Here is a 27195-nt window from a genome sequence, read left to right on the forward strand (position 1 = left end):
GGCTTGGAAAAATACAACTAGCTCTGCCCCTCCCTTTAAAGCAAGGTTGTTTACCCTCTGTTCTGGAGACAGACTCACCTTTCCCAAGGGCTGGAAAAACTTGCAATCGCCGGGTCACTGCCCCTTTAAGGGCCGGCCCCGCCCACTGGCAGCGCTGATTGGTCCGCTCGGTAACGATGGCAGCGGTTGTCCGACGGTATTAACTTAAAGGAGCGGAGCAGAGCAGAGAGTGCGCAGTCAGCCAGGCGGATCCAGAGCGGGGGGACACGGAGAGACTTGAGGCCAAAAACAGAAAGAGCCGGCAGTCCAAGAGAGAGAGGCGGCGGAGCGAGCAGACAGGCAGCAGCAGCAGCAGCAGCAGCAGCAGCAGCAGCAGCAGCAGAAGCAGAGAGAGCGAGCTGGTAATACCCGAGCCGGCGGCCATGTTGGTGGAGGGGAAGCTTCCCTCAGGAGCGAGGACTCTGACCGGCCCTCGGGGGTCGGGTTGGTCAGAGGAAAGCGGCGTGTTCCCGTTGTGAACGAGGCCGCCCCGCCCCCGCTCCGGTTTTTGTCAGCGGGGGTGAAAGGAGGCTCTCCGACCGGCGGCGCGACCCTTCGCTGTCACGTGCGGCGCCGGTGAGCATACGCACGGCATAGGCCGTGGTTTGGCGGGGCGCAGGCGCACGGCGTGGTTTTGTGGGGGGGGCGCGGCGCAGCGCAGGCGCACGGCGTGGTTTTGTGGGGGGGGCGCAGCGCGGGCGCAGCGCAGGCGCACGGCGTGGTTGGGGAGGCGGGCGGGCCGCAGGCGCACGGCGTGGTTGGGGAGGCGGGCGGGGCGCAGGCGCACGGCGTGGTTGGGGAGGCGGCGGGGGCGCATGCGCACGGCGGGGTGGGAGGCGGCGGGGGCGCAGGCGCACGGCGTGGTTGGGGAGGCGGCGGGGCGCAGGCGCACGGCGTGGTTGGGGAGGCGGGCGGGGCGCAGGCGCACGGCGTGGTTGGGCGGGGCGCAGGCGCACGGCGTGGTTGGGGAGGCGGGCGGGGCGCAGGCGCACGGCGTGGTTGGGAGGCGGGCGGGCGCATGCGCACGGCATGGTTGGGGAGGCGGGCGGGGCGCATGCGCACGGCGGGGTGGGAGGCGGGCGGGGGCGCAGGCGCACGGCGTGGTTGGGGAGGCGGCGGGGCGCATGCGCACGGCGGGGTGGGGAGGCGGCGCAGGCGCGTGCTTGGGCCGTCGGCCAGTTTGAAAATTCGAATTAAACGGCTCACTGCACCGCGCCTTCCCGCCCAATCCGGGATCATGAGAATGGCCTCCTTCACCTAGAGCCGGGGAAATGGGGCAGTAGTTCTCGTCCCCCACCCCAAACTATCCCTCCAAAGTTGTGGCGGCTGGGGATCAATTGCTAGAATCATAAAATAGAATCACACAGCACAGAAGGAGGCCATTCGGCCCATCGTGTCCGTGTGGGCTCTTTGAACGAGCTCTCCAATTAGTCCCACTTGCTCTTTCCCCCAGAGCCCAGCACATTTTTCTTCAAGTATTTCTCCAATTCCCTTTTGAATGTTATTGTTGACTGCTTTCACCACCCTTTCAGGCAGCGCGCTCCAGATCACAACAACCTGCTGCGTTAAAAGTTTTTGTTCATCTCCCCTCTGGTTCTTTTGCCAATCGCCTGCAATCTGTGTCCTCTGGTTACCAACCCTCCTGCCACTGGAAACTGTTCTCCCCACCTACTCCATCTAAACCCTTCATGATTTTGAACGCCAGAAAATGCTGGAAAAACTCAGCAGGCCAAGCAACATCCGTGGAGAAAGAAATAGTCAACGTTTTGGGTCGAAACCCTTCTATTTCTCTCTCCAGGGATGTTGCCTGGCCTGAGTTTTTCCAGCATTTTCTGTTGTTTTGGATTTCCAGCATCTGCAGTATTTTGCTATATGATTTTTGAACACCTCTAGCAAATCTCCTCTTGCCCTGCTCTGCTCTAAGGAGAACAATCCCAGCTTCTCCACATAACTGAAGTCCCTCATCCCTGGAACTATTCTAGTAAATCTCCTCTGCACCCTCTCCAAGGCCTTGACATCCTAAAGTGTGCAGGCCAGAATTGGTGCTTTCTATACTGATATATTTTTGTTGGTTAAGGGTATCACAGGTAAATGGAGCTGAAATACAGATCAGCCATGATCTGATTTAATGAAAAGGCTCCAGGGGCTGAAAGACCATAGGAACAGGAGTGGACCAATCTCTTTGAGTAGGTTCTGTAGTAATTCTTAACATTTTTGAGCCTCAGTTATGTTTTATTTTTCTTTCCTCCTGCCCATTCCCCAAGAAAGAGCTAGCATTTATATAGTGCCTTTTGTGGGTTTTAAGCCCTACTCCAGAGATTTGAACACAAAATCTTGACATACTCCATTGCAATGCTGAGGGAGGTGCTGTCTTTCGGGTGAGATGTTAAACTGAGGCCCCGTCTGCCCCCTCGGGTGGATGTAAAAGATCCCATGGCACTATTTGAAAGTGAGCCAGGAGGAGAGTTTTCCCTGGTGTCCTGGCCAATATTTATCCCACAACCAACATCACTAAAACAGATTAACTGGTCATTTATCACGTTGCTGTTTGTGGGTGCTGCTTGTGTGCAAATTGGCTGCCACGTTTCCTACATTACAACAGTGATTACATTTCAAATGTACTTCATTGGCTGTGAAGTGCTTTGGGATGCCCGGTGGTCGTGAAAGGTGCTATATAAATGCAAGTTTTTTTTTTCTTTCACGACCTTTGGACGTCCCAAAGTGCTTTATAGGTAATGGCCCTGAAATTAGGATCAGGAGCTTGCCGCGCGTGCAAGCCCCCGATGTGCACTCACCCGGCGCGCCGACATCTGAAGCCTGGGTCTGCTTGCATTTCCTGTCACAGGCCCGGTTCAGCTGTCGGCGCGATGTGCTTACCTGATCCAGCGGCGTAGTTAGTGCGATGTGACGGCTGGGATCAGGTGAGCACTGTGCAGCCAATCAGGGGAGGGGAAACTCATTCATCTTTGACAGTAAGAGCTGTCAAACTCATGAAAAGTATGGGTTGCCAAGCTGCCAAAACACTACTTTAACTTTAAATAAAATTTAAAAAAACATCCCACTGATTATATTAACTATAAATAAGTTTTAAAAAATGTTTTAAACAATTAATCCATTTTTTTGTAAAAAATAAATTTTTTAAAAATAGGGTCTAAAACTAAACTTACCTTACTGTAAATTCTTTAAAAATAACAAACCTGTGGGGGGAAAAAAATTTCTACATTGTACTAAAAGCCCACTTACCTGTAAAACTAAATACTTACGTCTGGTTTTTCCACGTGTAAAGACCGGAGGCCTTTACACTCGGGCGGGGGGGGGGGAGGAATTTCACTGTGCATGCGCTGCATCATAAGTCGCAAGCGTTCTGCCTCGTAACCCCTTGGGTCAGAGGACAGGAAACGCCGGTTTTCAGCGCATGCGCTGTGCATGCTGAAAACCAGCAATTCCTCCGGGCACACGTGCGAGTACCCCGTCCGTACTCACGCGTTGTGCCTGGAATTACTGGGCCACTAACATTCTTTTGAGACCATAAGAAATAGGAGCAGGAGCAGGCCAGTCGGCCCCTCGAGCCTGGTTCGTCGTTCAATAAGAAACATAGAAACATAGGAGCAGGAGTAGGCCATTTGGCCCTTCGGGCCTGCTCCGCCATTCAACGAGATCATGGCTGATCATCCAAACCCTAGCACCCGGCTGATTTGATCTTGGCCTCCACTCTACTTTCCTGCCTGTTCCCCATAACCCTTGACTCCCTGTAGCTCAAATATCTGTCTATCTGTCTTGAATATATTCACTGACTCTAGTCACTGTTGTAATGTAGGAAACGTGGCAGCCCATTTGTACTTGTTTGTTTAGAGATCATTTTCATTCTCCCTTGAGGATATTTATCCCCACCCTCCTTCAAACAAGATCCTATTTTTTTGGATCTCTGCTGTTGGTGCTTTGTAGTTTGCTGAGGTGTCAAATGTTACTGCTAATGCTACAGCTGACTCTTGCTTTCCGCAGTGTCCTGAAGAAATGACCGGTATCGGTCAGGACTAGTTACCTGTGAACGCATGGATGAATATGGGTGCAAGCTGCTAAAACATTGCTGCAGTGTGTTGGTACACCAAGCTACCTTTCAATCTTATTTGTATTTACAAGATCCTAAATAACTTGACACTGAACTGTTGCCTTACTGCATAGATGCTCCCAATGTTTTACAGATTTGCTGGTGCTGGATTGTTCCAGTATGCACCTAGTGACTGGGTTGGCCTGCGCAACGAGCACGACTGACTCTTTCCCCCTCATAGTTGTGCATGGTGTGAAGGGTCAGTGAGATGTGCATATCTTAAATTTTTATATATAATTACACATTCTTTGGATAGCCACTGCTATATGCTTGTGTAAAATGTGGGATAAACCCTTGGGGAACTGGTGCTAAATTCATAAAAGATCACCTAACATGTAAAGTGGCTCAATAGAATCCAAACTAACTGGATTGCTGACCTAAAGAATTTTTAAATCTTCAAGACTGCGTTGTGTTGATATGTGGTGTATCTCCATATTGAGTTTACACTGCACAATGGTCTTGGTGCCATGATGCAGTTGCACAAGTGTTGGGATTGTGTATCACGGTTTACCTTCACTACATTTGCTATGTAAACCAGAGACTGTGTCCCAGGAGAATAGTAGGCAGTAGCAGATTATCAGCACTTAAGGTGTGTTAATCTCTGTGCTGCTTAAAATGCAGTTAAACTAAAGACTGGGACTCTGAATGGGCTTCTGCTTGTGCACAAAAGTGTAGAATAAAACACAATCTCATTTTTAAAAAGAGACTGGTGCAGAGACATGGCTTGAAGACTGAACAAGTAGAAAATGTGATGTGTGGTCTGAACAAGGAGTGACCGATCATGAGGACAATAGAAGGTCTGGAAAACATTTCCTTTTAATTTTTCTCTCTTCCAACCTCCAGTCTTGCAGGGCTGTGCTCTAAGCAAGAGGAAAGCCAAGTGACCTGTTTGCAGATCTTCTGTCTTGCTCTTTTCTAGCCAGCTGTTTGAAGAAATGTAGGAGCAGTCTCATTTTGGCTCTAAATCTGGAGCCTTCCAACAGCAATGGCTGATATCAGGAACTTGCATATTTGAGTGAACCCAGGTCTTAAATTAAATGCTTGAATCAGCAGGGGCTCGACTCCAGCTAACAAGGCACCACTACCTGGATTCCTGTTTTGCTTGTCATTCACTTGTTTGTGACCGTTCTACTTCTCCGAAATGTCTAATTTTAAAAAGGGAGCTGGTGTCAGCGTAAACCTTTAAGCTGGGTGTTGGTGCCATATACCAGTTTCTGCTGTTCAAATCGGTTTGGTCCTTTTTTTCTGTGTTTCCCAAAAACCCCCTCTTCACTTGCCTATTTATTTTTTAGGTGCCCCACCTACAGTTAAGATGGCTGAGAAGTTTATTATTGATAGCCCAGATGTGACTTACACCAAGGATTGTATAGAGGCAGTGTACCCCTACCAGACTACACAGGTCTACGAAGAGAACGGTTCAATTAAGGTAAGGCGCCTGTTTTCTGACTGTAATTGCTGGTGAAGTGGATAGTGCCAGAAAGGTGAGTAGCGTGACAATGTCTTGGGACTTGGCGTGGGCTATCGTACAATAGATTCAGTTAGTAACTCAAGTTTTTAGAGCTGCGCAAATTCCAATGTTAGTGTTCCCAGGGTCGGCGAGCTGATTCTCGCTGAGCAGCGCCAGTGATGTCAGAGCTACTAAGCACCAGATTCCATCTCGTGCGCATGAAACTCTATGCAATAGCAACCCATTGCACAACATGTGATAAGACTTGACTATGTGGGACTTGAAGGGATCTGTGATAGAACAATTAAATCTCTGCTTGGGTACTATTAATTTTCAGATGGTATTTGTTCCTTTTTGATTCTTGCAATAAAATTGGGCCATATATGTTGCCCATTTTTGTCACTTTCTGCCCTCCCTCCCCCAGCCCAAAATGAAACAAGCCCAGTCTTTACAAGGGTTGGTGGTTAATGTTTTGTTGGCTTTTATTCAATCCCTGCCCTTTCCACCCTAATCCTGTGTCTCTGAAACCTGGCCCACTGACTGGCAGCCTCTTTCTTGCTTGGGTCCTTATTTACTTTCCCAAATGTTGTGGTGTTGGCGTTGGTCTTGCTGTGAGAACAAGCCGCAGGGATTGGAGCGAGATGAGATAACGTTGGTAGATTCCCATAGTGTATTTTTGTTAATCATCGAGGGAACAATTTTTTTTGCAGAACAAGGAAGACCCAGCTTCAGTTTTCATTGTGTATAGTTAATCTGGTAATGGGGACACTCATTGGTGTTTGCCTCTTTAGATTAGGGGAAGGGAAATTAGTCCGGGTTCCCACTCCTGATCACTATCCAGTGACCGCCTTGCTGGTAAGTGCACTGATTTGGATGCTAGGTGAAGATGGGATGGAGCTCCGTTGTGATGCTCCCACAGTTGAATATCCTGACTGCTTATTGTTGTGGTTTGCACACAGAGTAGTCACTTGGGTGAGATACTGGAAAGCTACATGCAACTGTGCCTCAGCAAGAGTAGGGGGAAAATTGGCATTAAAAACTTCTGTTCTGGGTGAAAGTTTAGATATGCAAAAAAAGTTTGCCTATTGTCTAATGAAAAGGGTGAGCTATATAGATGTCAATCTGGTAATGTTTTAGCACAAACTAGATTATCATTTGTATACAGCACCTGAAACTAAAACCAAACTAAGAATACATCATTGAGAATGTGATGTGGATATTGATTGTTTGCCTCTTGATCACCGACAATGCTGATACTAGTTTGAGGATCAGATGAACACTTTTCTTTTTCAGTGTGATCCTGGTGATCTCAAGTGGAAGGATTGTCTGGAAATCCAGTGTGTTGCTTGTGAGTGAGGGTGTTCAATATTACTGTGCTCGAGATTTGAATTTGCAGCATGCTGTGTTGGAGCAAATCCATAGAATCTTACAGCACAAGGAGGTGGCCGTTCGGCCCATCGTGCTTGTGCCGGCTCTTTGAAAGAGCTCTCCAATCAGTCCTGCTCTTTCCTCGGGACCCTGCAATTTCCTCCCCTTAAAAATATTGAAGGAAATGGTTTGACTGCTTGTCCCCCATGGGGCAGGTTTCTGCTCTCCAACAGAGGTAAGACCACGCATGGGAAGAAATTATTGAAGAGTTTGTTAACCCCCTCCCTTATCTGGGAAAGATGTGACATTGGAGAGAAGAGAAAGTGAGTTGTTTTTTGAACATTTGAACCAGCAATCGACACAGCCTTGGTGCAGGCTGTTTAAATTTGGGCTCCCTTCCCAACCTCTTCATTTTCACAGCAAAAAGCATTGTCTGTAAACAGACGTGCATCTCCCATGGTCTTCAATTTACAACCTGGTGCATTCTGTGAAGGGGAGTAGTTAGCCATCAGATTGACCATTGCCCTTTTACCATGGTATTGCACAGGCTGCCCATGCTCTTCTCTACTCCAAGGTAGCGAGCACCACGCTGCTAAACTGTTGGTACTTGGCTTCAACTGAAAGTTAGATTTATTCACAAATATTCACAAACTTTAATTACACAAGCTTTAAAATTTACAGCAAATCAACAGTACAGTGCTTGACTTGTGCAATAATTTAAACTATTCTGAAAATAATAGTCCATGGTATTGGTGGTAATTTTTAACTAAACCTTTGAATGTACTGTGGATGTTTTGGCTCCACTGAGTCCTGCCATTGGTAGTGTAGATGTACACTGGGAATTCGACATTCTAAGACTGCTGATCGCTTTCTTTGGAAGTGGAGGCTGGCTTTTTGAAGAATTACCCAGATCCCTTTTGGTAAACATGTCATTAATCATCCAGTGTCGTGCCCCCTTCGATGTCTTTTTGATTTTTACTTGCTTTTTGAAAGCAGATCATTAATCTGTTTCAAGCATAACCCTGAAGTGTTTAATGTGCATCTGCAGATTGTGTGCATTTAATATTTCTGACACAAAGGAGTTAAGTTGTGTCTATGAAATGACTTCCCCTCTGGGAAGCGGTACGATGGCTTCCTCTCAATGAATAGATAGATCCTGTATTGTCTTGCTCTCCCCATACAGACATGAGAACTCTTGGATCAGCTTTTTATTTTAAATTCTCATGTATTGGCCTATCTAATCTAATAAAGATATAATGGTGATTTTTCTTTTGCAGTTTAGAGGAAGACTGAATTCTGCTTCCCCTGCAGGAGCATTCAGTTAAACAGAAGCCTTTTTTTAATGTTTTGGACCCATCTAAAATAGGAAATGGTCAGCAGTGAAAAGCCACTCGAGGAGCAGCTTGGGCGTTTTTACACCAGTGTTTCTTTGCATAATGGTTCTACAAACCAAATGGCGTTTCTATGTTCCTGTTCTAGTATTAAGCACCTGTCCTGTTGTGGTTAATGCTGCTTGTGACATTTCTAGGTAAAATAAAGCAATTCGATCCCGAACGTTAAGGTGACAGGATCATAAACCGTGTCTGACTATGTTATGGTAGCAATGGGTGAGATTTTTTTTTCTGCAATATTTCTAGTTTTTAAGCATTGAGGGAGCCCTTCAATATGAGGGGTCTCATCAGATATATGCACATTACTAAAGAAATATTACTTGATTGCATTGACTTGCCACCTTCCTGCACAATGAGTAATGTTAGCTGGGTTTGGTAGGGACTCCAGTTTGCCATATTTAGCTTGGTTCTTCAGTGTGCATGTGTATAATGTTACCTAGGATTGTTCTAGATCTTTCTCTCTCCTCAGTCCCCTAAGGTGTGCAATGGTTATAATTATTTATACACAATGTGGGATTTTTTTTTTATGCATCCCTTCTGTACCCTGTTGTAATGTTACCTGGATTTCATAAATTACATAGGATATACAGCACAAACAGGCCATTCGGCTCAACCAGTCCATGCTGGTGTTTATGCTCGATTCGAGCCTCTGCTAACTCCATCTGCATTCTCACCACTGTTTGGGTAAAGAAGTTTTCTTCTGAATTCCCTATTTGATTTCTTGGTGCCTATCTTATATTGCTGGCCTCTAGTTTTGCTATTCCCCACAAGTGGCAACACCGTCTACTCTATCCCCTCCGCTTTCTCCAAGAGAAAAGAGACCCAGCCTGTTCATCCTTTCCTGATAGGTATACCCTTTCAATTCTCATATCGTCCTTGTAAATCTTTTTGTGCACCCTCTCCAGTGCCTCTATCCTTTTTTATACTATGACAACCAGAACTGTGCTCAGTACTCCAAGCGTGGAGGACCCTTCTTTCCTCTGTTCTGTGAATGTTCTCCGGGTTTCCCCCTCCTCTTGGTTTGTCTGCAATGCTACCTGGGATTGTTATGCCCTTGTAGTATTTATTTTTTCCATCCGAGACCGCACTTCATTCCTGCTCAACAGGGCAGGTAGTGGAAGAAGCTTGCGCATAGTTGCTGCATAAACTTTTGTTGTGCCTTCCTTCTAGAGTTGAACTGTCTCCAGGAGGGGCAAATGTTAACTCTGAACTCCATTCCAAGGCCAGCTGCCAAGCCTCCGTTACTCCCCTGGAGATGCCTTGAGGTGACTAATGATTTGGGATTGTTTTAAATGATTTGTTTGTGTTGGGCTCTGACTAGGTGAAACCCTGCTGTACCAAATTCACCTTCCGCACCGAGAGAAGGGTGCCGAAACTTGGCGTGATGCTGGTCGGATGGGGTGGTAACAATGGAACCACGGTTACTGCAGCAGTTCTGGCCAACAAGCTGGGACTTTCCTGGATGACCAAAACAGGAAAGAAGGTTGGTTGCTTCTTACAACACTTGATCTCGTTGCTTGTTCCTTCCAAGGATGTAGGTGGAATTTCAAGGGGTGGAAAAATTTTGGACGCTGCTCTAATATATTGAAATGTTTCTCAGTAGAGTAGAGCTCCTGAGATCCAAAACTAGTGAGCAGTGATGGATTGAGCAGACTGCAGCATGTGAGATAGCAACTAGGCACAGCAGGCAGCATTGGGGAATGAATGACCTAATTATGCTCCAAATTGGTTAGGGTATGTCACAATCTGCTGTTTTTGTTCTTGAATAATTTTTTTTTTGTTAAGCGCCTATGCTGTGTTTTCCCCCAGTGGCCCAGTAGGTGCAAGTGCCATCGGGTATAACACTAGCTTCTGTAAATAGGAGGCCTGGACTTCGGTCTGTGCCGAGTGAGTTCCCTTTAGCCAGAGCAGCAGTTGGGGTACTACAGTACCTCCTTGATGGGGAGTGGAAAGTCAGGCAGCTTCCGGCTCCTGCTCGTGCAGTGATCCCTGCTGGAAAGAACATAAGAAATAGGAGCAGGAGTAGGCTAATCGGCCCCTCGAGCCTGCTCCACCATTCAATAAGATCATGGCTGATCTGATCCTAACTGCCAATCTACTATCACAGAACCATCTCCTGAATCTAACAGAATTAGACACACGAAATAGGAGCAGGATCAGGCTACACAGCCCCTGGGCCTGCTCCGCTACCCACAGGGCCATGTCCGATCTGAACCTAGACTAATGTCCAAATTCCTGCCCGCTCCCCGTAACCCTTAATTCCCTTTACTTCTAGGAAACTGTCTATTTCTGTTTTAAATTTATGTAATGATGTAGCTTCTACAGCTTTTTGGGGCAGCATATTCCATGGACCTACCACCCTGAGTGAAGTAGTTCCTCCTCATCTCAGTTTTGAAAGAGCAGCCCCTTATTCTAAGACTATGCCCCCTAGTTCTAGTTTCACCCATCATCGGGAACATCCTCCCCGCATCCACCCGATCCAACCCCTTCACAATCTTATATGTTTCAATAAGATCGCCTCTCATTCTTCTGAACTCCAATGGGTAGAGTCCCAATCTACTCAACCTCTCATATGTCCATCCCCTCATCCCCGGGATTAACCGAGTGAACCTTCTTTGTACTGACTCGAGAGCAAGTATGTCCTTTCTTAAGTATGGACACCAAAACTGTATGCAGTATTCCAGGTGCAGTCTCACCAATACCTTGTACAACTGAAGCAATACCTCCCTATTTTTATATTCTATCCCCCTAGCAATGAAAGCCAACATTCCATTGGCCGCCTTAATCACTTGCTGCACCTGCATACTAACCTTGTGTTTCGTGCACCAGGACCCCCAGATCCCTTTGTACTTCAGTACTTTCCAGTTCCTTACCATTAAGATAATAACTTGCTCTATGATTTTTTCCTGCCAAAGTGCATAACCTCACACTTTCCAGTATTGTATTCCATCTGCCAAATCTCTGCCCACTTACTTAGCCTGCCTATGTCCCCTTGCAGGTTTTTTATGTCCTCCTCACTCACTACTTTCCCTCCCATCTTAGTATCATCTGCAAACTTTGATATGTTACACTCGGTCCCCTCCTCCAAATCGTTAATATAGATTGTAAAGAGTTGGGGACCCAGCACTGACCCCTGCGGAACACCACTAGTTACTGATTGCCAGTCTGAGAATGAACCATTTATCCCAACTCTCTGCCTTCTGTTAGATAGCCAATCCTCTATCCATGCCAGAATATTACCCCCAATCCTGTGATTTTTTTTATCTTAAGCAATAATCTTTTGTGTGGCACCTTGTCAAATGCCTTTTGGAAGTCTAAATACACTATGTCCACTGGTTCCCCTTTATCCACCCTATATGTTACTTCCTCAAAGAACTCCAGCAAATTTGTCAAACATGACTTCCCCTTCATAAAACCATGCTGACTTTGTCCTATTAAATTATGATTATCCAAATGTCCTGTTACTGTCTCCTTAATAATGGACTCCAAAATTTTACCTACCACAGATGTTAGGCTAACCGGTCTATAGTTTCCAGCCTTTTTTAAATAAGGGTTGTTGAGATACCGCGGCAAACGTGGGAGTCGAGACCAGAGTTAGTAAAACACAACTGCTTTAATCAACCTCATGGCAAAGAGGAACTGGAAAAGTCCGCGCATCCACTTAAATACTCCCCAGACAGGAAGTGCTCCCGGCAGCCTGTCCCTGCGGGAAACAAGTTGCTGGAGGAAAGGGCCCCCAGCTGGGAGCGTCTGCTTAAACTGTCCGTGCCGCCGTGAGCGGATTATGTCCAGTGGTGGCGTGTCGCCACAGAGCTCCCCCCAGAATCCGCTTAGGAGGAGCGGACGGGTCGTGGCGGTGGTCTGATGGTTCTGCCGGAGCGGCTCTGAGTGGTCGCCGTCTAGTTGGTGGGGCCGGGTGGTTTGCCGCTGGCTTGCTGGCGGGACGGCCTCTAGTTGGAGGCCGGGCCACGGGGACCTGTTCCCCTGGTTGTGTGTGCTGGTTTGAGCCGGTCGATGGAGACTGTCGACCCTGTCGCCGAGTCGCAGCTTGAAGACCTTGTCCCCGGTTTGTAGTACGTCGTACGGGGGTCGCAGGGGTGCGTGTCGTGTCGCACGAAGACGAAGCGCGCCTGCTGTAAGTTTGGTGGGGCGTGAGGTGCAAGTTCGCCGTGTCGGTTGACCGGAAGTGGGGCGAACTGCTGAGCGGAAGAGCAAGAGTTGAGCCGCTGCTGTTCGGCCGACCAAGGCGTGGTGGCCTCCGGAAGGAATTCGCCTGGGACGCGCAGTGGTTGTCCGTAGACTAACTCCGCTGCCGAGGACTGGAGGTCTTCCTTGACCGCGGTGCGTAGGCCTAGTAGCACCCACGGTAGGCGGTCAGTCCAGGTACTGTCCTGCAGACCGGCGCAGAGTGAGGCCTTGAGTGACCTGTGGAAGCGTTCACACAGCCCATTGGCCTGCGGGTGGTACGCCGTGGAGCGTCACCCCGAGGTTGCGTGCTGTGGCCGTCCAGAGTTCGGAGGTGAACTGGGCGCCTCTGTCGGAGGTTATGTCGGTTGGTACGCCGAACCTTGCGACCCAGGTGTTAACCAACGCCCTGGCGATGTCGGCTGTAGTGGTGGAGAGCAGCGGCACTGCCTCAGGCCAGCGTGTGTAGCGGTCGACCATCGTGAGGAGATAAGTTTGGCCTTGCGATGGCGGCAGAGGACCGACGATGTCAACGTGTACGTGGTCGAAGCGGCGGCTGGGTACCTCTAAGTCTCCCAGGGGTGCTTTTGTGTGTAGCTGTACCTTAGCCCGTTGGCAGGCGAGGCAGGAGGTGGCCCAAGTCCGAACATCTTTGCGGCCGCGCCAGACGAAACACGGAGAGGAGTTTGACGGATGCGCGGGCACCCGGATGGGAGAGCGCGTGTAGCGCGTCGAAGATGCGGCGGCGCCAGGTTGCAGGGACGACCGGCCTGGGTTGGCCGAGTGAGACGTCGCAAGTGACTGCCGTGGCTTCGGGCCCGTGCGCGACCTTGGCTAGGCGTAGCCCTGGCAGGCTGGTAGCCGCCGAGAGGAGGTCTGGGTCCGTGAGCTGGGCCGCTGCTAGTTGCGCGTAGTCGACCGCGAGGTGATTCACGCAGATGGCGGGACGGGAAAGGCAGTCGGCAACAACGTTGTCTCTACCGGAGACGTGCTGGATGTCCGTAGTAAACTCGGACACGGCCGCGAGCTGGCGTTGCTGCCTAGCGGACCAGGGTTCGGTGTGCTTGGCCATCACGTATGTGAGTGGCTTGTGGTCCACTTACACGGTGAAGGGGGCGGCCTTCCAGGAGGAACCTGAAATGGCGGACCGACAGGTGGCGCGCGAGAAGCTCGCAGTCGAAAGTAGAGTATTTGACCGCCGGGGGGGCGCAGTTGGCAGCTGTAGAAGGCGAGTGGCTGCCACGCGCCATTGACCCACTGCTCGAACACGGCTCCGACCGCGTGGTCGGAGGCGTCGGTAGTGAGCGTGACCCGGGCATCAGCCCTCGGGTGCGCGAGCAGGGTGGCGTCGGCAAGCGCATTTTTGGTGGCGTCGAAGGCGGCTGACGTGTCAGTGGTCCAGGCTACGTCCATCTTGCCGGATTTACCTCGGAGGGAGTCGTATAGGGGCTTCATGAGGGCTGCAGCTCGGGATGAACCTGTTGTAGAAGTTCACCATCCCGAGGAACTCCTGGAGGCCCTTGATGGTTTTGGGGCAGGGGAATTGCTGGACGGCCTGCACCTTGTTGGGCAGGGGGACGGCCCCAGCAGGGGTGATGTGGTGACCGAGAAAATCGATCTCGGTTAGGCCGAATTGGCACTTCGCCGGGCTGAGGATGAGCCCGTGTTGGGCTAGGCGCCTGAACAGGATGCGAAGGTGTTTGAGGTGTTCCTGTTTGGAGGAGCTGGCCACGAGAATGTCGTCTAGATAGACGAATAGGAAGTTCAGGTCCCGGAGGACTGAATCCATAAGGCACTGGAAAGCCTGGGCTGCATTCTTGAAGCCGAAGGGCATCCTCAGGAACTCGAACAGGCCGAATGGGGTGATGACGGCCGTTTTGGAGATGTCTGCGGGGTGTACGGGGACTTGGTGGTAACCGCGCACCAGGTCGACCTTGGAAAAGACGGTTCGTCCGGCCAGTCGGGCCGAGAAGTCCTGGATGTGTGGCACCGGGTATCGGTCGGGGGTGGTGGCGTCGTTGAGGCGGCGGTAGTCCCCGCAAGGGCGCCAGCCTCTGCCGGGCTTGGGGGGCGATGTGGAGGGGCGAGGCCCAAGCGCCGCTGGAGTGGCGGATGATGCCGAGTTGTTCCATGGTGGTGAACTCTGCCTGCGCGATTTCCAGCTTGGCCGGGTTGAGTCTGGGCGTGGGCAGAAACTGGGGGGCCGGTGGTGGGGATATAGTGCTCCACACTGTTTGGCGGCTTTGGCCGAAAAGGTCGGGTTAGTGAGGGCGGGAAACTTGGCTAGAAGTGCCAAGTAGTCGCCTGTGGTTCTGGCGAGGCAGTAGGTCGTCGGGCCGGCCAAACGGGCCGGGGTGAATGCGCTGGGGATGGGGGCCATAGTGTTGATGTCGACGAGGTGGCCGTGGGCGCGTAGGAAGTCGGCGCCGATGAGTGGGCAGAGGACCCTGGCTGTGAGGAACTCCCAGCGGTAACGGCGGCCTGCGAGGTCGCGCGTGACCATGCGGGTGCCATATGTGCGGATGTCAGCCATCGGCTGCAGCCAGCGTGATACCCCGTGCGCTGCGTTGGATTTCGAGGGCGGGGTGATGCTGTGCTGGGCCCCTGTGTCGCACAGAAATTGGCGGTTGGTTCTGTCGTCGGTGACGTACAGTAGAGGCCCCGCGGCCATTGCGGGGGCTGGTGCAAGGGGGGGGGTTGAAAGTGCACGGTGGCGTGCAGCAGTGGGCCCTAGTGCCAAAACGGGTGTGGTAGTAAGTGACCTGGAGTGGTAGGGCGGTCGTTGCCGTGAGGTCGCGAGCGACGTCGCGAGCGGACTGCGCAGAGAGCAGCCGGTCGGCCTTTTCGGCTATCTCATTCAGGTCCATGGAGTCAGACTCCACAATGAGCGGGCGGATGCTGGTGGGGAGCTGCCGAATGAAAAGCGTGCGAAAGAGGGCACCGGTGTTTTTGTCGTCCGAGAGGGACAGCATATGGGAAAGCAGATCCGATGGTGAAGCGCCACCAAGGCTGGGGAGGTCAAGGAGTTGGCAGTTGCGCTGGTAAGAGGACGTTTGAAATTTTTTAAGGAGCGCAGCCTTCAGATGTTCGTACTTACCTTCCACTAGTGGATCCTGCAACACTGCCCAAACCTTGGACTGTGGCGTAGGTGAGAGAGGAGACTAGGTGGTCGTACTTTGTGGCGTCGACTGTAATGTGTTTCAGCCGGAACCTGGACTCGGCTTGAACAAACCAGGCTTCGGCCAGGTTCTCCCAAAAGTCCGGTAGTTTAACCGTGACTGCGTTTGTATCCGCCATGCTAGCTTAGGATTCGTCCTGAGCGTCGGGGTCACCAGTGTTGAGATACCGCGGCAAACGTGGGAGTCGAGACCAGAGTTAGTAAAACACAACTGCTTTAATCAACCTCATGGCAAAGAGGAACTGGAAAAGCCCACGCATCCACTTAAATACTCCCCAGACAGGAAGTGCTCCCGGCAGCCTGTCCCGGCGGGAAACAAGTTGCTGGAGGAAAGGGCCCCCGGCTGGGGGCGTCTGCTTAAACTGTCCGTGCTGCCGTGAGCGGATTATGTCCAGTGGTGGCGTGTCGCCACGGTGTTACATTAGCAGTTTTCCAGTCTGCCGGGACCTTTGAGTCCAGGGAGTTTTGGAAAATTATTACCAATGCATCCACAATCCCTACCGCCACTTCCCTCAAGACCCTAGGATGTAAGCCATCCGGTCCAGGTGATTTATCTGCCTGGAGTCCCATTATTTTACCGAGTACCACTTCCTTAGTGATTTTGATCGTGTTTAGCTCCTCCTCCCCTCCCCTCCCCTCTTTTCCCCCCCCCCCCCCCCCCCCCCCCCCCCAGCCCCCTGTTTGTCCAGTGTTGGGATATTCTTGGTGTCCTCTACTGTAAAGACTGATACAAAATATTCATTCAGTGTTTTTGCCATCTCCATATTTCCCACCATTAATTTCCTGGTCTCATCCTCTAAGGGACCAACATTTACTTTAGCCACCCTTTTTCTTTTTATATAACTATAAAAACTATCTTTTTTGCTAATTTACTTTCATAATCTATCTTCCCTTTCTTAATCAATCTTTTTGTTGTTTTTTGCTGTCTTTTAAAGTTTTCCCAATCCTCTATCCTCCCACTAGATTTGGCTACCTTGTATGCCCTTGTTTTTAGTCGAATACTATCCTTAATTTCTTTACTTAGCCATGGATGGCTGTCTTTTACACCCTTTTCTTCTCGGTGGAATATATATTTTTTGGAAGTTGTAAAATAACTCCTTAAATGCACACCACTGATCATGTACCGTCTTACCCTTTAATCTATTTTCCCAATCCACTCTACTCAATTCCGCTCTCATATCTTCATAGTCTCCTTTATTCAAGCTTAGCACGCTTGTTTTGAGATCCAACCTTCTCACCCTCTAGTTGAATATGGAATTCAACCATGTTATGGTCACTTATTCCAAGGGGATCCTTTACTAGGACATTTTTAATTAATCTTGTCTCGTTACACAGGACCAGATCTAAGGTTGCTTGCCCCCCCTGGTCGGTTTAGTTACATACTGCTCAAGAAACCCATCCCTAATACACTCAATGAACTCATCCTCAAGGCAGCCCTGCCCAATTTGATTTGTCCAATTAATATGATAGTTAAAATCCCCCATAATTATAGATGCTCCCTTATTACAAGCCTCAACTATTTCCTGATTGATACTCCGTCCAACAGAGTTGCAACTGTTCGGAGGCCTATAGACTACGCCCACTAGTGTTTTTTTTCCCCTTATTATTCCTTACCTCCACCCAAGCTGTTTCATTATTCTGATCTTTTGACCCAATATCATTTCTCTGTATTAGTGATTCCTTCCTTTATTAACATAGCCACCCCACCTCCCCTTCCTTCCTGCCTGTCCTTCCTGATCGTTAAATAACCTGGTATGTTTAATTCCCAGGCATTGTCACCCTGCAGCCATGTTTCTGTAATGGCCACAAGATCATACCCATATGTAGTTATTTGTGCCATTAACTCGTCTATTTTGTTACGAATGCTACGTGCATTCAGATAGAGAACTTTCAAATATGTTTTGTGACACTTAGTTCCTGCTTTTGCCCTTTTTTATTACTTTTTTACTCCATACCTTCTGCCCCTTCCTGACACGCTCTGGTTTTTAATTTCCCCACTGCTACCTAAGTCTATGACCTTCTCTGTTGTCATTTTTATTATTTGCTCTCTAGGAACCTCCCCCTTCTCCCCCCCCCCCCCCCCCCCCCCCCCCCCAAAACTAGTTTAGTTTAAAGCCCTCTCTACAGCCCTAGCTATATGATCCGCCAGGACTCTAGTCCCAGCACTAGCCAAGTGAAGCCTGTCCCAATGGAACAGCTCCCTCCTGCCCCAGTACTGGTGCCAGTGTCCCAGGAAGCAAAACCCATTTCTCCCACACCAGTCTTTGAGCCACGCATTTAACTCTCATTTTATTTGTCCTAGCCAAATTTGCTTGTGGCTCAGCTAATAATCCAGAGATTATTACCCTTGAGGTTCTGTTTTTTAATTTGACCCCTAGCTGCTCATACTCCTTTAACAGAACCGGCTTCCTAGTCCTATCTACGTCGTTTGTACCAACATGGACCACGACAACTGGATCCACCCCTCCCACTGCAAGTTTCTTTCCAGCCCAGAGGAGATGTCCTTAACCCTGGCACCGGGTAGGCAACACAGCCTTCGGGACTCTCGCTCTCGGCTGCAGAGAACTCTATCTATCCCCCTAATAATATTATCCCCTACCACTACAACATTTCTATTTACTCCCCCCTTTTGAATGGCCCCCCGTTCCACGGTGCTGTGGCCAGGTTGCTCATCCTCCCTGCAGTCCCTGCTCCTGTCCCCACGGAGTAAGAACCTCGAACCTGTTGGACAAGAGCAAGGGCTGCGGCTCCTCCAGCTCTACCTCCTGGATCCCCGTACCTGCCTCACTCATAGTCACACCGTCCTGTCCCTGACCATGGGCTACATCTGAATTAATTAACTTCATAGGTGTGACCACCTCCTGATAGAGTCCAGGTACTTCTCCCCCTCCCTGATGTGTCGCAGTGTCTGAAGCTCAGACTCCAGCTCATCAACACGGAGCTGGGGTTCCTGTAGCAGCAGACACTTGTCACAGACGTAATCACCGTGAGCCTCAATGGGGTTCACCGGCTCCCACATCTCGCAACAGTAACACATCACCTGCTCTGTTCTATGTAATTAATTAAATTTTTTATTGTTAGTTATGGACACCCTCTGCCCGATTTTAGATGTTAGTATCCCCTTTAATTAATTGGATTTAAATTAAATCAATCCCTCTAGTTACACCAGTTAAATGGTTTACCAACAGTCACTCTGCACCAGAAAGGCCTTATTAACTACAACCCACAGAGTTAAAGTTTGAAAAGAGAACACCCCACTTACCCAAACTCTCAACACTCTTTGATGACTCGCACTCAGTGCTTGCTCGCACTAGGACTGGTCTTTTTATACTGTTTGTTTGTTTACAGCCAAATGAGTCACCCCTGCTGATTGGTTAGAAAACTGGTTTCCACTGCCTGCTGTGCCAATTTACTCCTACTGCAGTGTAACCTTGTTTTACTCTTAAACCAACAGAATCCCAAATATTTAACTTTTCCCCTTTACTTAAACTGCTTAAGTAATCTTATCAAGAATGATTTAAAGAGAAATAACAATTAAAGAACTCTCAGCACTTTTTGATGACTCGCACTCAGTGCCTTTATGTGGATGTCTGGTATTGACCAGATCAAACTTGTGATGCTCCTCCTCTCCACCCCCAAGCCCAATACCCTGTCAGTTTTGTCTAGGGTCACTGGGGTGAAATACCACCAGGCCTGTGGAACTTTGCTTTCGAGAGTCAATACTTTGGGGACGTGGGTAAGGAAGGAAATCCTAGTTTTAATTTTTTTTTTCCTCTTCCTACAAGAGTGGAAGAAGACTTGTGTAAAGCTGGGCTGAATGGCCTATTCTGCACGATAAATAAATATAACCCCCCAGATGGTGTATGTTTTTAAAAGCTGATTGCTGACCAACTTTTTTTCTTTTGGTTTTTTTTTCCTCCACCCACAACAAACACACAGGTTGCTAATTACTACGGATCATTGTTTCAAGCCTCCACTGTGTGTCTCGGGACTGGTCCTGCTGGTGACTATTACGTGCCCTTCAAGGACCTACTGCCCACAGTGAATCCAAATGACATTGTGTTTGATGGTAGGTAATTATCAGAAACCATAGGACCTACTGGGCTTTTTGGAGGTGGGAGTACAAATTGTTAGATACAAAAACTAGTTGTAACAAAAACTGGAAAATACTTAAATTTCCTTGGCAGAATAAATTGAAGCAAGTTCCTACTGCTCCCCCAGCCAGAAGTCATGGATGCTACCTCATGCCCACATTGTCCATCAGACTTGTTTAGCTCACTCTGGTATCTGTGCAACAGTATAGTATGATGCATTAGAAGTATCACTTTTGCCCAGTGGTATATGCCTGCCTCTAAGTTGCTCATGGGGCTGAGCCAGGACTTGAACATTACACTGGGACTGATGCAACGTTGCAATACTGAGGAAGTGCCGCGTAGTTGGGAAGTGCTGTTTTCAGATCAGACATTAGCCCGAGGCCCCATCTGCATGTTCAGGGGGACAGATTTAAAAGATTGCTTGGTGCTATTTGAAGAACAGCAAGTTCTCTGTGTCCTGTCCAACATTTATCCCTCTGTCAACACCACCAAACAGATTAACTAGATGGGTACAAATTGATTGCTGAATTTGTCTAAGTGGTGACACTTCAGAAACAATTCATTGGCTCTGAAGTGCTTGCTGTCCTGAGAGTGAAAGATATAGAAATGCAATTTTTTTTTTTCCTTACTGAACTTTTGGCATTAAGTTTGAGACTTGTGGTGTTTTCCAGGCTGGGATATCTCCTCCATGAACCTGTCGGATGCCATGGAGCGGGCTCAGGTCCTAGACTGGCAGCTTCAAGAACAGCTGAAGCCTCACATGAAGTTCCAGCCTCGACCTTCTGTTTACATTCCCGAATTCATCGCAGCTAATCAGGAGGACAGGGCAGATAATGTGATCCAAGGTTCTAAAAAGGAGCAGGTACAGAAATGTTTGTAACTGGGTAAGGGCCTGAGTTGCACCATTTCAGCAATTGTTCTGGGCACCTCAATGGGGCAGGAGGAATGGGTCACTTACCATGTGTCCTGACTCTGTATTTAAAATGTTCTCTCTCTCTCTCGAATGGTAATGTCTTGCAGAGGCAGGGTTGGCTAGTCTCTTCCAGGGTGGCATTCATTGCTAGTTGGCCTGGGTGCCCCTGGGTTCAGCAAAGGGGAAACTCAGCCAGGCTTCTGGCATCTGTTTACTGTCCAGTGACTCCTGACCGTGTGGGCACCTAGATTGCTTCTGTGTTGCCCTCCAGTCAAACTGCCTGCAGAGAAGTAAGTGTACATGAGGAATGGCCATTTGAGAACTCTTGAGGATGGCCAGTGTCTGATGAATCGTACCCTAGTCGAATTCAACAGTTTCTGGGGGTGGGGGATTGAAAGGGGAGGAACTTTTAGTATTTAATTGTTTTTCAAAAGTTTGGGGTAATAAAATGCTTCAAGAGCAAAATTGTTATTCTCTTCCCAGATCGGGCAAATTAGAAAGGACATTCGGGACTTCAAAACAAAGAGTGGAGTCAACAAAGTGATTGTTCTGTGGACGGCAAATACGGAGTGCTTTTGTGATGTCATTCCTGGAGTAAATGACACTGCAGAAAATCTAATGATGACAATTGAGGTAATGTGCCAAATCTTTAGAAGCACGGTTTGATAAATAATAATCCACTGGCTGGGCATGTGCATGCACGCCAACAACTGGGACACTGACTTCCCGTGAAGGAAGTTCTTGGCCATCTTGCCAGGCTGCCTCTAGAATCCATGAAGTCTAGAGTTGTCGGAATGTCCTGCTGTGAGATGCTAATCTGTAGCTTTGTCAGCACCTTGTTTTAATTTCCTTGTCCCCTCTTGTAGTGTGGAGGGCAGATGTCGCCGTCGACCATGTTTGCCGTGGCCAGCATTTTGGAGGGCTGTGCCTACATCAATGGCTCTCCACAGAACACCTTTGTGCCAGGGGCTGTTGATCTTGCCATCAAACACAAGGTGTTTATTGGGGGCGATGACTTCAAATCTGGCCAGACAAAAATCAAATCTGTTCTTGTCGACTTCCTGGTCAGTGCTGGACTAAAGGTGAGAAGCTCGATGTTCTGCCTTCCTGTCATTACACATCCCAATTACTGGGTTTTGGTATTTGTCATGCATCTATTGAGCCACAGTACAATTTTGAGAATATATTAAGTTTGATCTCTGGTTTGTACGGAGTTGATTTTAACCCAGGCAGAAGTTTGGAGTGTTAGAACTGGACTGCGTGTTTCTCTTCGTCTGACATAAGAAGTAGGAGTAGGCCATACAGCCCCTCGGGCCTGCTCCGTCATTCAATAGGATCATGGCTGATCCGAACCTAGACTCGCGTCCGCTCCCCGTAACCCCTAATTCCCTTATCAGCTAGGAAACTGTCTATCTGTTTTTAAATTTATTTAATGTCGCAGCTTCCACAGCTCTCGGGTAGCAAATTCCATAGATTTACTACCCTCTGAGTGAAGAAGTTTCTCCTCATCTCAGTTTTGAAAGGGCAGCCCCTTATTCTAAGATTATGCCCCCTAGTTCTAGTCTCACCCATCAGTGGGAAACATCCTCACCGCATCCACCCGATCAAGCCCCCTCACAATCTTATGTTTCGATAAGATCACCTCTCATTCTTCTGAATTCCAATGAGTAAAGTCCCAACCTACTCAACCTTTCCTCATACGTCAACCCCCTTCATCTCCGGATCAACCGAGTGAACCTTCTCTGAACTGCCTCGATAGCAAGTATATCTTTTAAATATGGAAACCAAAACTGCACGCAGTATTCCAGGTGTGGCCTCACCAGTACCCTGTATGACTGCAGCAAGACTTCCCTGCTTTTATACTCCATCCCCCTTGCAAGAAAAGCCAAGATTCCATTGGCCTTCCTGATCACCTGCATACTAACCTTCTGTGTTTCATGCACCACGACCCCCAGATCCCTTTGTACTGTAGCACTTTGCAGCTTCTTTCCATTTAGATAATAACTTGCTCTTTGATTTTTTTTCTGCCAAAGTGCATAACCTCACACTTTCCAACATTATATTCCATCTGCCAAATTTCTGCCCACTCACTTAGCCTGTCTATGTCCTTTTGCAGGTTTTTAATGTCCTCCTCACTCACTGCTTTCCCTCCCGTCTTTGTATCGTCGGCAAACTTGGATACGTTGCACTCGGTCCCTTCCTCCAAATCGTTAATATAGATTGTAAAGAGTTGGGGTCCCAGCACTGACCCCTGCGGAACACCACTAGTCATTGATTGCCAACCCAAGAATGAACCATTTATCCCAACTCTGTTTTCTGTTAGCCAATCTTCCACCCATGCCAGTATATTACCCCCAATCCTGTGGGTTTTTTTTTTAATCTTCTGCAGTAATCTTTTGTGTGGCACCTTGTCAAGTGCCTTTTGGAAGTCCAAATACACCACATCCACTGGTTCCCCTTTAGCCACCCTGTTTGTTATGTCCTCAAAGAATTCGAGCAAATTTGTCCATCATGACTTCCCCTTCATAAAACCATGCTGACTCTGTCAGATTAAATTATACTTATCCAAATGTCCTGTTACTGCTTCCTTAATAATGGACTCCAACATTTTACCAACCACAGATGTTAGGCTAACTGGTCTATAGTTTCCAGCCTTTTGTCTACTTCCCTTTTTTAAATAAGGGTGTTACATTAGCAGTTTTCCAATCTGACGAATGGTCATTGACCTGAAAGGTCAACTGTGTTTCTCTCTCCACAGATGCTGCCTGACCTGCTGAGTAGTTCTAGCATTTTCTGTTTTTATTTCAGATTTCCAGCATCCGCAGTATTTTGCTCTTGTATGCGTGTTTCTCTTGCCTGGCCCAAGGGCAATCTGCAATAGTTCCTTGTTTCTGTTCTGTGTAGATACATTGACACCCTGCCTAAAGTCCTGGGAACAGTAGAATTCTTAAGGGCATGGGGAACCTGGAGTATGGTCTTGTTAAGTTGTCCGATCACTACATTTATATACTGGCCCCATATGGTGTTGATTAATGTGTAGAGTACTTTCCATTTAATAGCCGTGGCATACTGCTTAAAGTAGTAGATGGCTCCCAGCCAGTTTTTAGACTGACTTGGTTGCTTGCCAGTTTGTGCTGGCCACTGTGCCCCAGATTGCAACAATTGGCTTGAGCAGGAAGAGTCCCAAAGCTGCATTTGCTCTAGTATTAATTTCAGGAGTGAGAACGAAGGCTGATTGTTTAACCTGAAATAAATGTGTGGCTGTACTCTGCATATTCTTCCTCTGCTTCTTGCAGACAGTCTCGATCGTCAGTTACAATCACTTGGGCAACAACGATGGGAAGAATCTCTCTGCTCCAGAGCAGTTCCGATCAAAGGAGATCTCCAAGAGTAATGTAGTGGATGATATGGTTCAATCCAATCCCATCTTGTACAAACCATCTGAGAAGCCAGATCACTGTGTAAGTACTGAGGCGAAGGGCCTCCCTCCCTCTCTCTCAATTGTGCTTCATTTCTCTGACTTGCTGTTGTGATGTAGTCTATCCATCTGCAAGCACCATGCTGTGATTAAAATAATTTGTATATGAAGCACTTTGGAGATGTTGGATTGCTTTTATATAACAAATCAATCTACAAACTTTTTTATTTCCACTTGGTATTTCATGTGTCTGCCACTCCTGATTTAGTGCTTTTTGTTCTCCTTCCTCTTGCCATTGTGCTGCCTACTCTGCGCATGGGCATTGATTTTTGCATTTAGACTTTCCTGTGCCATGGTGATGCAGTTGACTGCTACACAGCTGGGCTAAGGAGAGGAGAGTTGTCCACTCTTCAGGAAGGTCCCTGTCTGTGGACATGGGTGAGGGCAGGGCCATGCTTGGCTGTGGTGTCCATCATAGTCCAATATCATTGACCGTCATTGTCTAGGCTCACATGTTAATAACCACTTGGGCAAGGTAGTAAAGGGCTGCTGCTGCTCATGGACCTGTACTTCAGGACTGGAGAATATTTCAAACCAATCTTCAGTAAAGCTGCAGGAAGACTTTTATGGGAAAGTTGTTAGTAGAGAGATGAGCTTTAGTGGGCTAAATGTCCCTTTCTCTTGTTTTTCTAATGTACTGTGTCTTTGTACTTTCTTTAGGTGGTTATTAAGTATGTCCCTTATGTTGGGGATAGCAAGCGTGCGATGGATGAGTATACATCAGAGATTATGATGGGTGGCACCAACACCATCGTCCTCCATAACACCTGTGAGGTATGTCAAGTTTCACTTCACTTTGGTGGGTGAATATTGAAGTATTGGCGAGGGGATGGGTGAATAAAGTATTGGTGGTGTGGGGGGAAGATTAATCCACAACTATTTAAGGCTGATTTCCCTTTCTCAAATGGGGTGTAACATTTACCACCTGTTCAGCAGAATTTTTTTTCCCCAGAATTTTAGTTGGCACCACTATCTCTTTCCCCAGACTCCTTCAGTATTCTAGAATGTGCACCATCTGTGCTCGGTGATCTCTGTTCCAATAGCCTGATTCTGGGAGTGACTCTCCCAGTTCTACTTTCACCTTCCTCTCTTCCTAGTGCAAGATGGCTCCTTTTTGTTTGACTGACTGGTCCCTTTTCTTGCATGCTTGTAAAAGCATCTTTTATTTTGGAAGAGATGTTAAACAGAGGCCCCATCTACCTGCTCAGTTAGGTGTAAATGATCCCATGGCACTTACTTTGAGAACTGTCTATAATGTACTTTGATTATACGCCATCAATAAACCCTTTGCTTTCTCTAGCTCTGACCCATCACTCATTCTGGTGGTGTGTTGCTTACTGAAACTATTGAATGTTTACTAAAGAAACCTTAATGGTATGTGTTCAAACCTCGTTCCATTTTAGGATTCCTTGCTGGCCAGTCCTCTTATTCTAGACCTAGTGATCCTGACTGAGCTCTGCCAACGGATAACATTCCAAACTGAATCCGATCCAGAATTCCAAACATTCCACAGTGTCCTCTCGATCCTCGGCTACCTCTGTAAGGCCCCGTTGGTGCCAGCTGGAAGTCCTGTCATTAACTCGCTTTTCAAGCAAAGGACCTGCATTGAAAATATTATGAGGTGAATGTTTGAAAAATCTACTTACTGTCTCAGTGAAGCTAAAGGCTTTGAAGGGGGGGGAAATTCTAAGGGGATTGAAAAATGGAGCAGTGAATTTAAGATGTGAGGTGTGTTGGCCCATGAAGGCCTTGTGGGTAAAAGTTGCATCCTGTGTAGCACCATGCAGATCAGAGCGGGAGTGGGATTAGACTAGGTGGCTCATTGGGAAGGGGGGGGATATCACAGGAGCTACAAAGGGGTGGAAACCATCTCTCACCTTGTCTGCCAGGCAAAGGCAAGTGGTGAGTTAATGGTCTACAGCAAACTGATTCAGTGATTCCTTGCTCTGTGTTGTGGGGGGGGGGGGGTCAGTGTGCCAATACAAGGCTGGCTGTGGTTATGGGGGGAGCTGAGTGTCAGTGTGCCATTACATCACTTGGGCTGGGGGCAGTCTGTGCATTGAGACTGGATTGACTAGTTACCAGTAATATTGATCTGTTTTTCTCTCTTTAGGGCCTGCCTGGCCCTTCCGCCCCAGAACCTCATGCACCTGGAACACAAGATGCAAAGGAGCTTCATGAGTACCTGGATGGCTGGTCATACCCCAGTTCAACCTATACCTCACAAAACTGCAAAACTCAACAATATCCTCAACAAGAACCATGTTCTAAATGGTCATACCAATGGATATGTTAATTAAATTTAGAGATATTGCTCAAAGTGTGGCCAGTGGTGTAGTAATATAACTCGTGCTCAGGTTACTCGTAGTGTTGGGCTTTTGGATTTTGATCTCTAAGCTATTCTGCATATTGTCTCAGATGCTGTTTAATCCTCTCAAACACTGGCATGTGAGAGTGCTGTTACACTAACATATCTGCTCCCTATCCTTGGGGGTACTGTAAATGACTTAAGATAATATCTAGTTTTTATTGTTGGAACAGCTGAATTTTAGTCTTGAGTGTTTTATGCATTGAGTATTTAAATTTTGGATGTGTTGATAACTTCATTGTGCCAAAAATAAGCACAATCTGAAGATGTAACTGGATGTGAGGGACTTGAGAATAAAATCCTTCATCTTGAAGTGTCTGCTGTGAATGTGTTGTGGTGGTTTTGCCACTTTCCATTGTTGCTGTAAATGGGCAGTCGCTTTATTGAGAGGGTGCTCTCGTCAATCTCGCCATAATCCCTCCGCGTTTGATTTGCAAAGATTTCAGTCCAGAAGAAGTTATGGTACTCATACTCACCAGTGCTTCCCTGTGGTTTCCCCACCCAAACTCTGTCCTTTTTAATGTCTTTCAAATTCCCTTAAATAAAAGTCAAACTTGTGTTTTATATTGCACCTTTCACAGCTGTGGGATATTCCAAAATCTTTTGCATTCAACCTTTTATAATCA

At 47.9% G+C, this 27195-nt stretch overlaps 1 protein-coding gene across 5 annotated transcripts; it reads left to right on the forward strand.

Moving 5' to 3' along the window:
* The first annotated feature begins 211 nt into the window (after positions 1 to 211).
* Positions 212 to 26882, forward strand: LOC147107975 (inositol-3-phosphate synthase 1-A-like). Of its 5 annotated transcripts, none has more exons than XM_086004344.1 (11): positions 212 to 401; positions 5440 to 5573; positions 9675 to 9836; positions 19656 to 19785; positions 20482 to 20672; positions 21207 to 21356; positions 21590 to 21805; positions 24020 to 24184; positions 24862 to 24975; positions 25605 to 25822; positions 26315 to 26882. In XM_086004344.1, exons 2-11 carry the CDS (start codon positions 5460 to 5462, stop codon positions 26499 to 26501), a joined length of 1647 nt encoding a protein of 548 aa, XP_085860470.1. In that variant the 5' UTR covers positions 212 to 401; positions 5440 to 5459; the 3' UTR covers positions 26502 to 26882. The 5 variants fall into 5 exon arrangements, with proteins under 5 accessions (XP_085860470.1, XP_085860469.1, XP_085860472.1 ...); XM_086004343.1 differs by lacking the exon at positions 212 to 401 and adding an exon at positions 4256 to 4346; XM_086004346.1 differs by lacking the exons at positions 212 to 401; positions 5440 to 5573 and adding exons at positions 5630 to 6942; positions 8491 to 8569.
* The last annotated feature ends 313 nt before the right edge of the window (positions 26883 to 27195 follow it).

The sequence above is a fragment of the Somniosus microcephalus genome, chromosome 13 (genome assembly GCF_052327205.1).
Source record: "Somniosus microcephalus isolate GS21.2 chromosome 13, FLI_Smic_1.0, whole genome shotgun sequence".
Classification (NCBI taxonomy): Eukaryota; Metazoa; Chordata; class Chondrichthyes; order Squaliformes; family Somniosidae; genus Somniosus; species Somniosus microcephalus.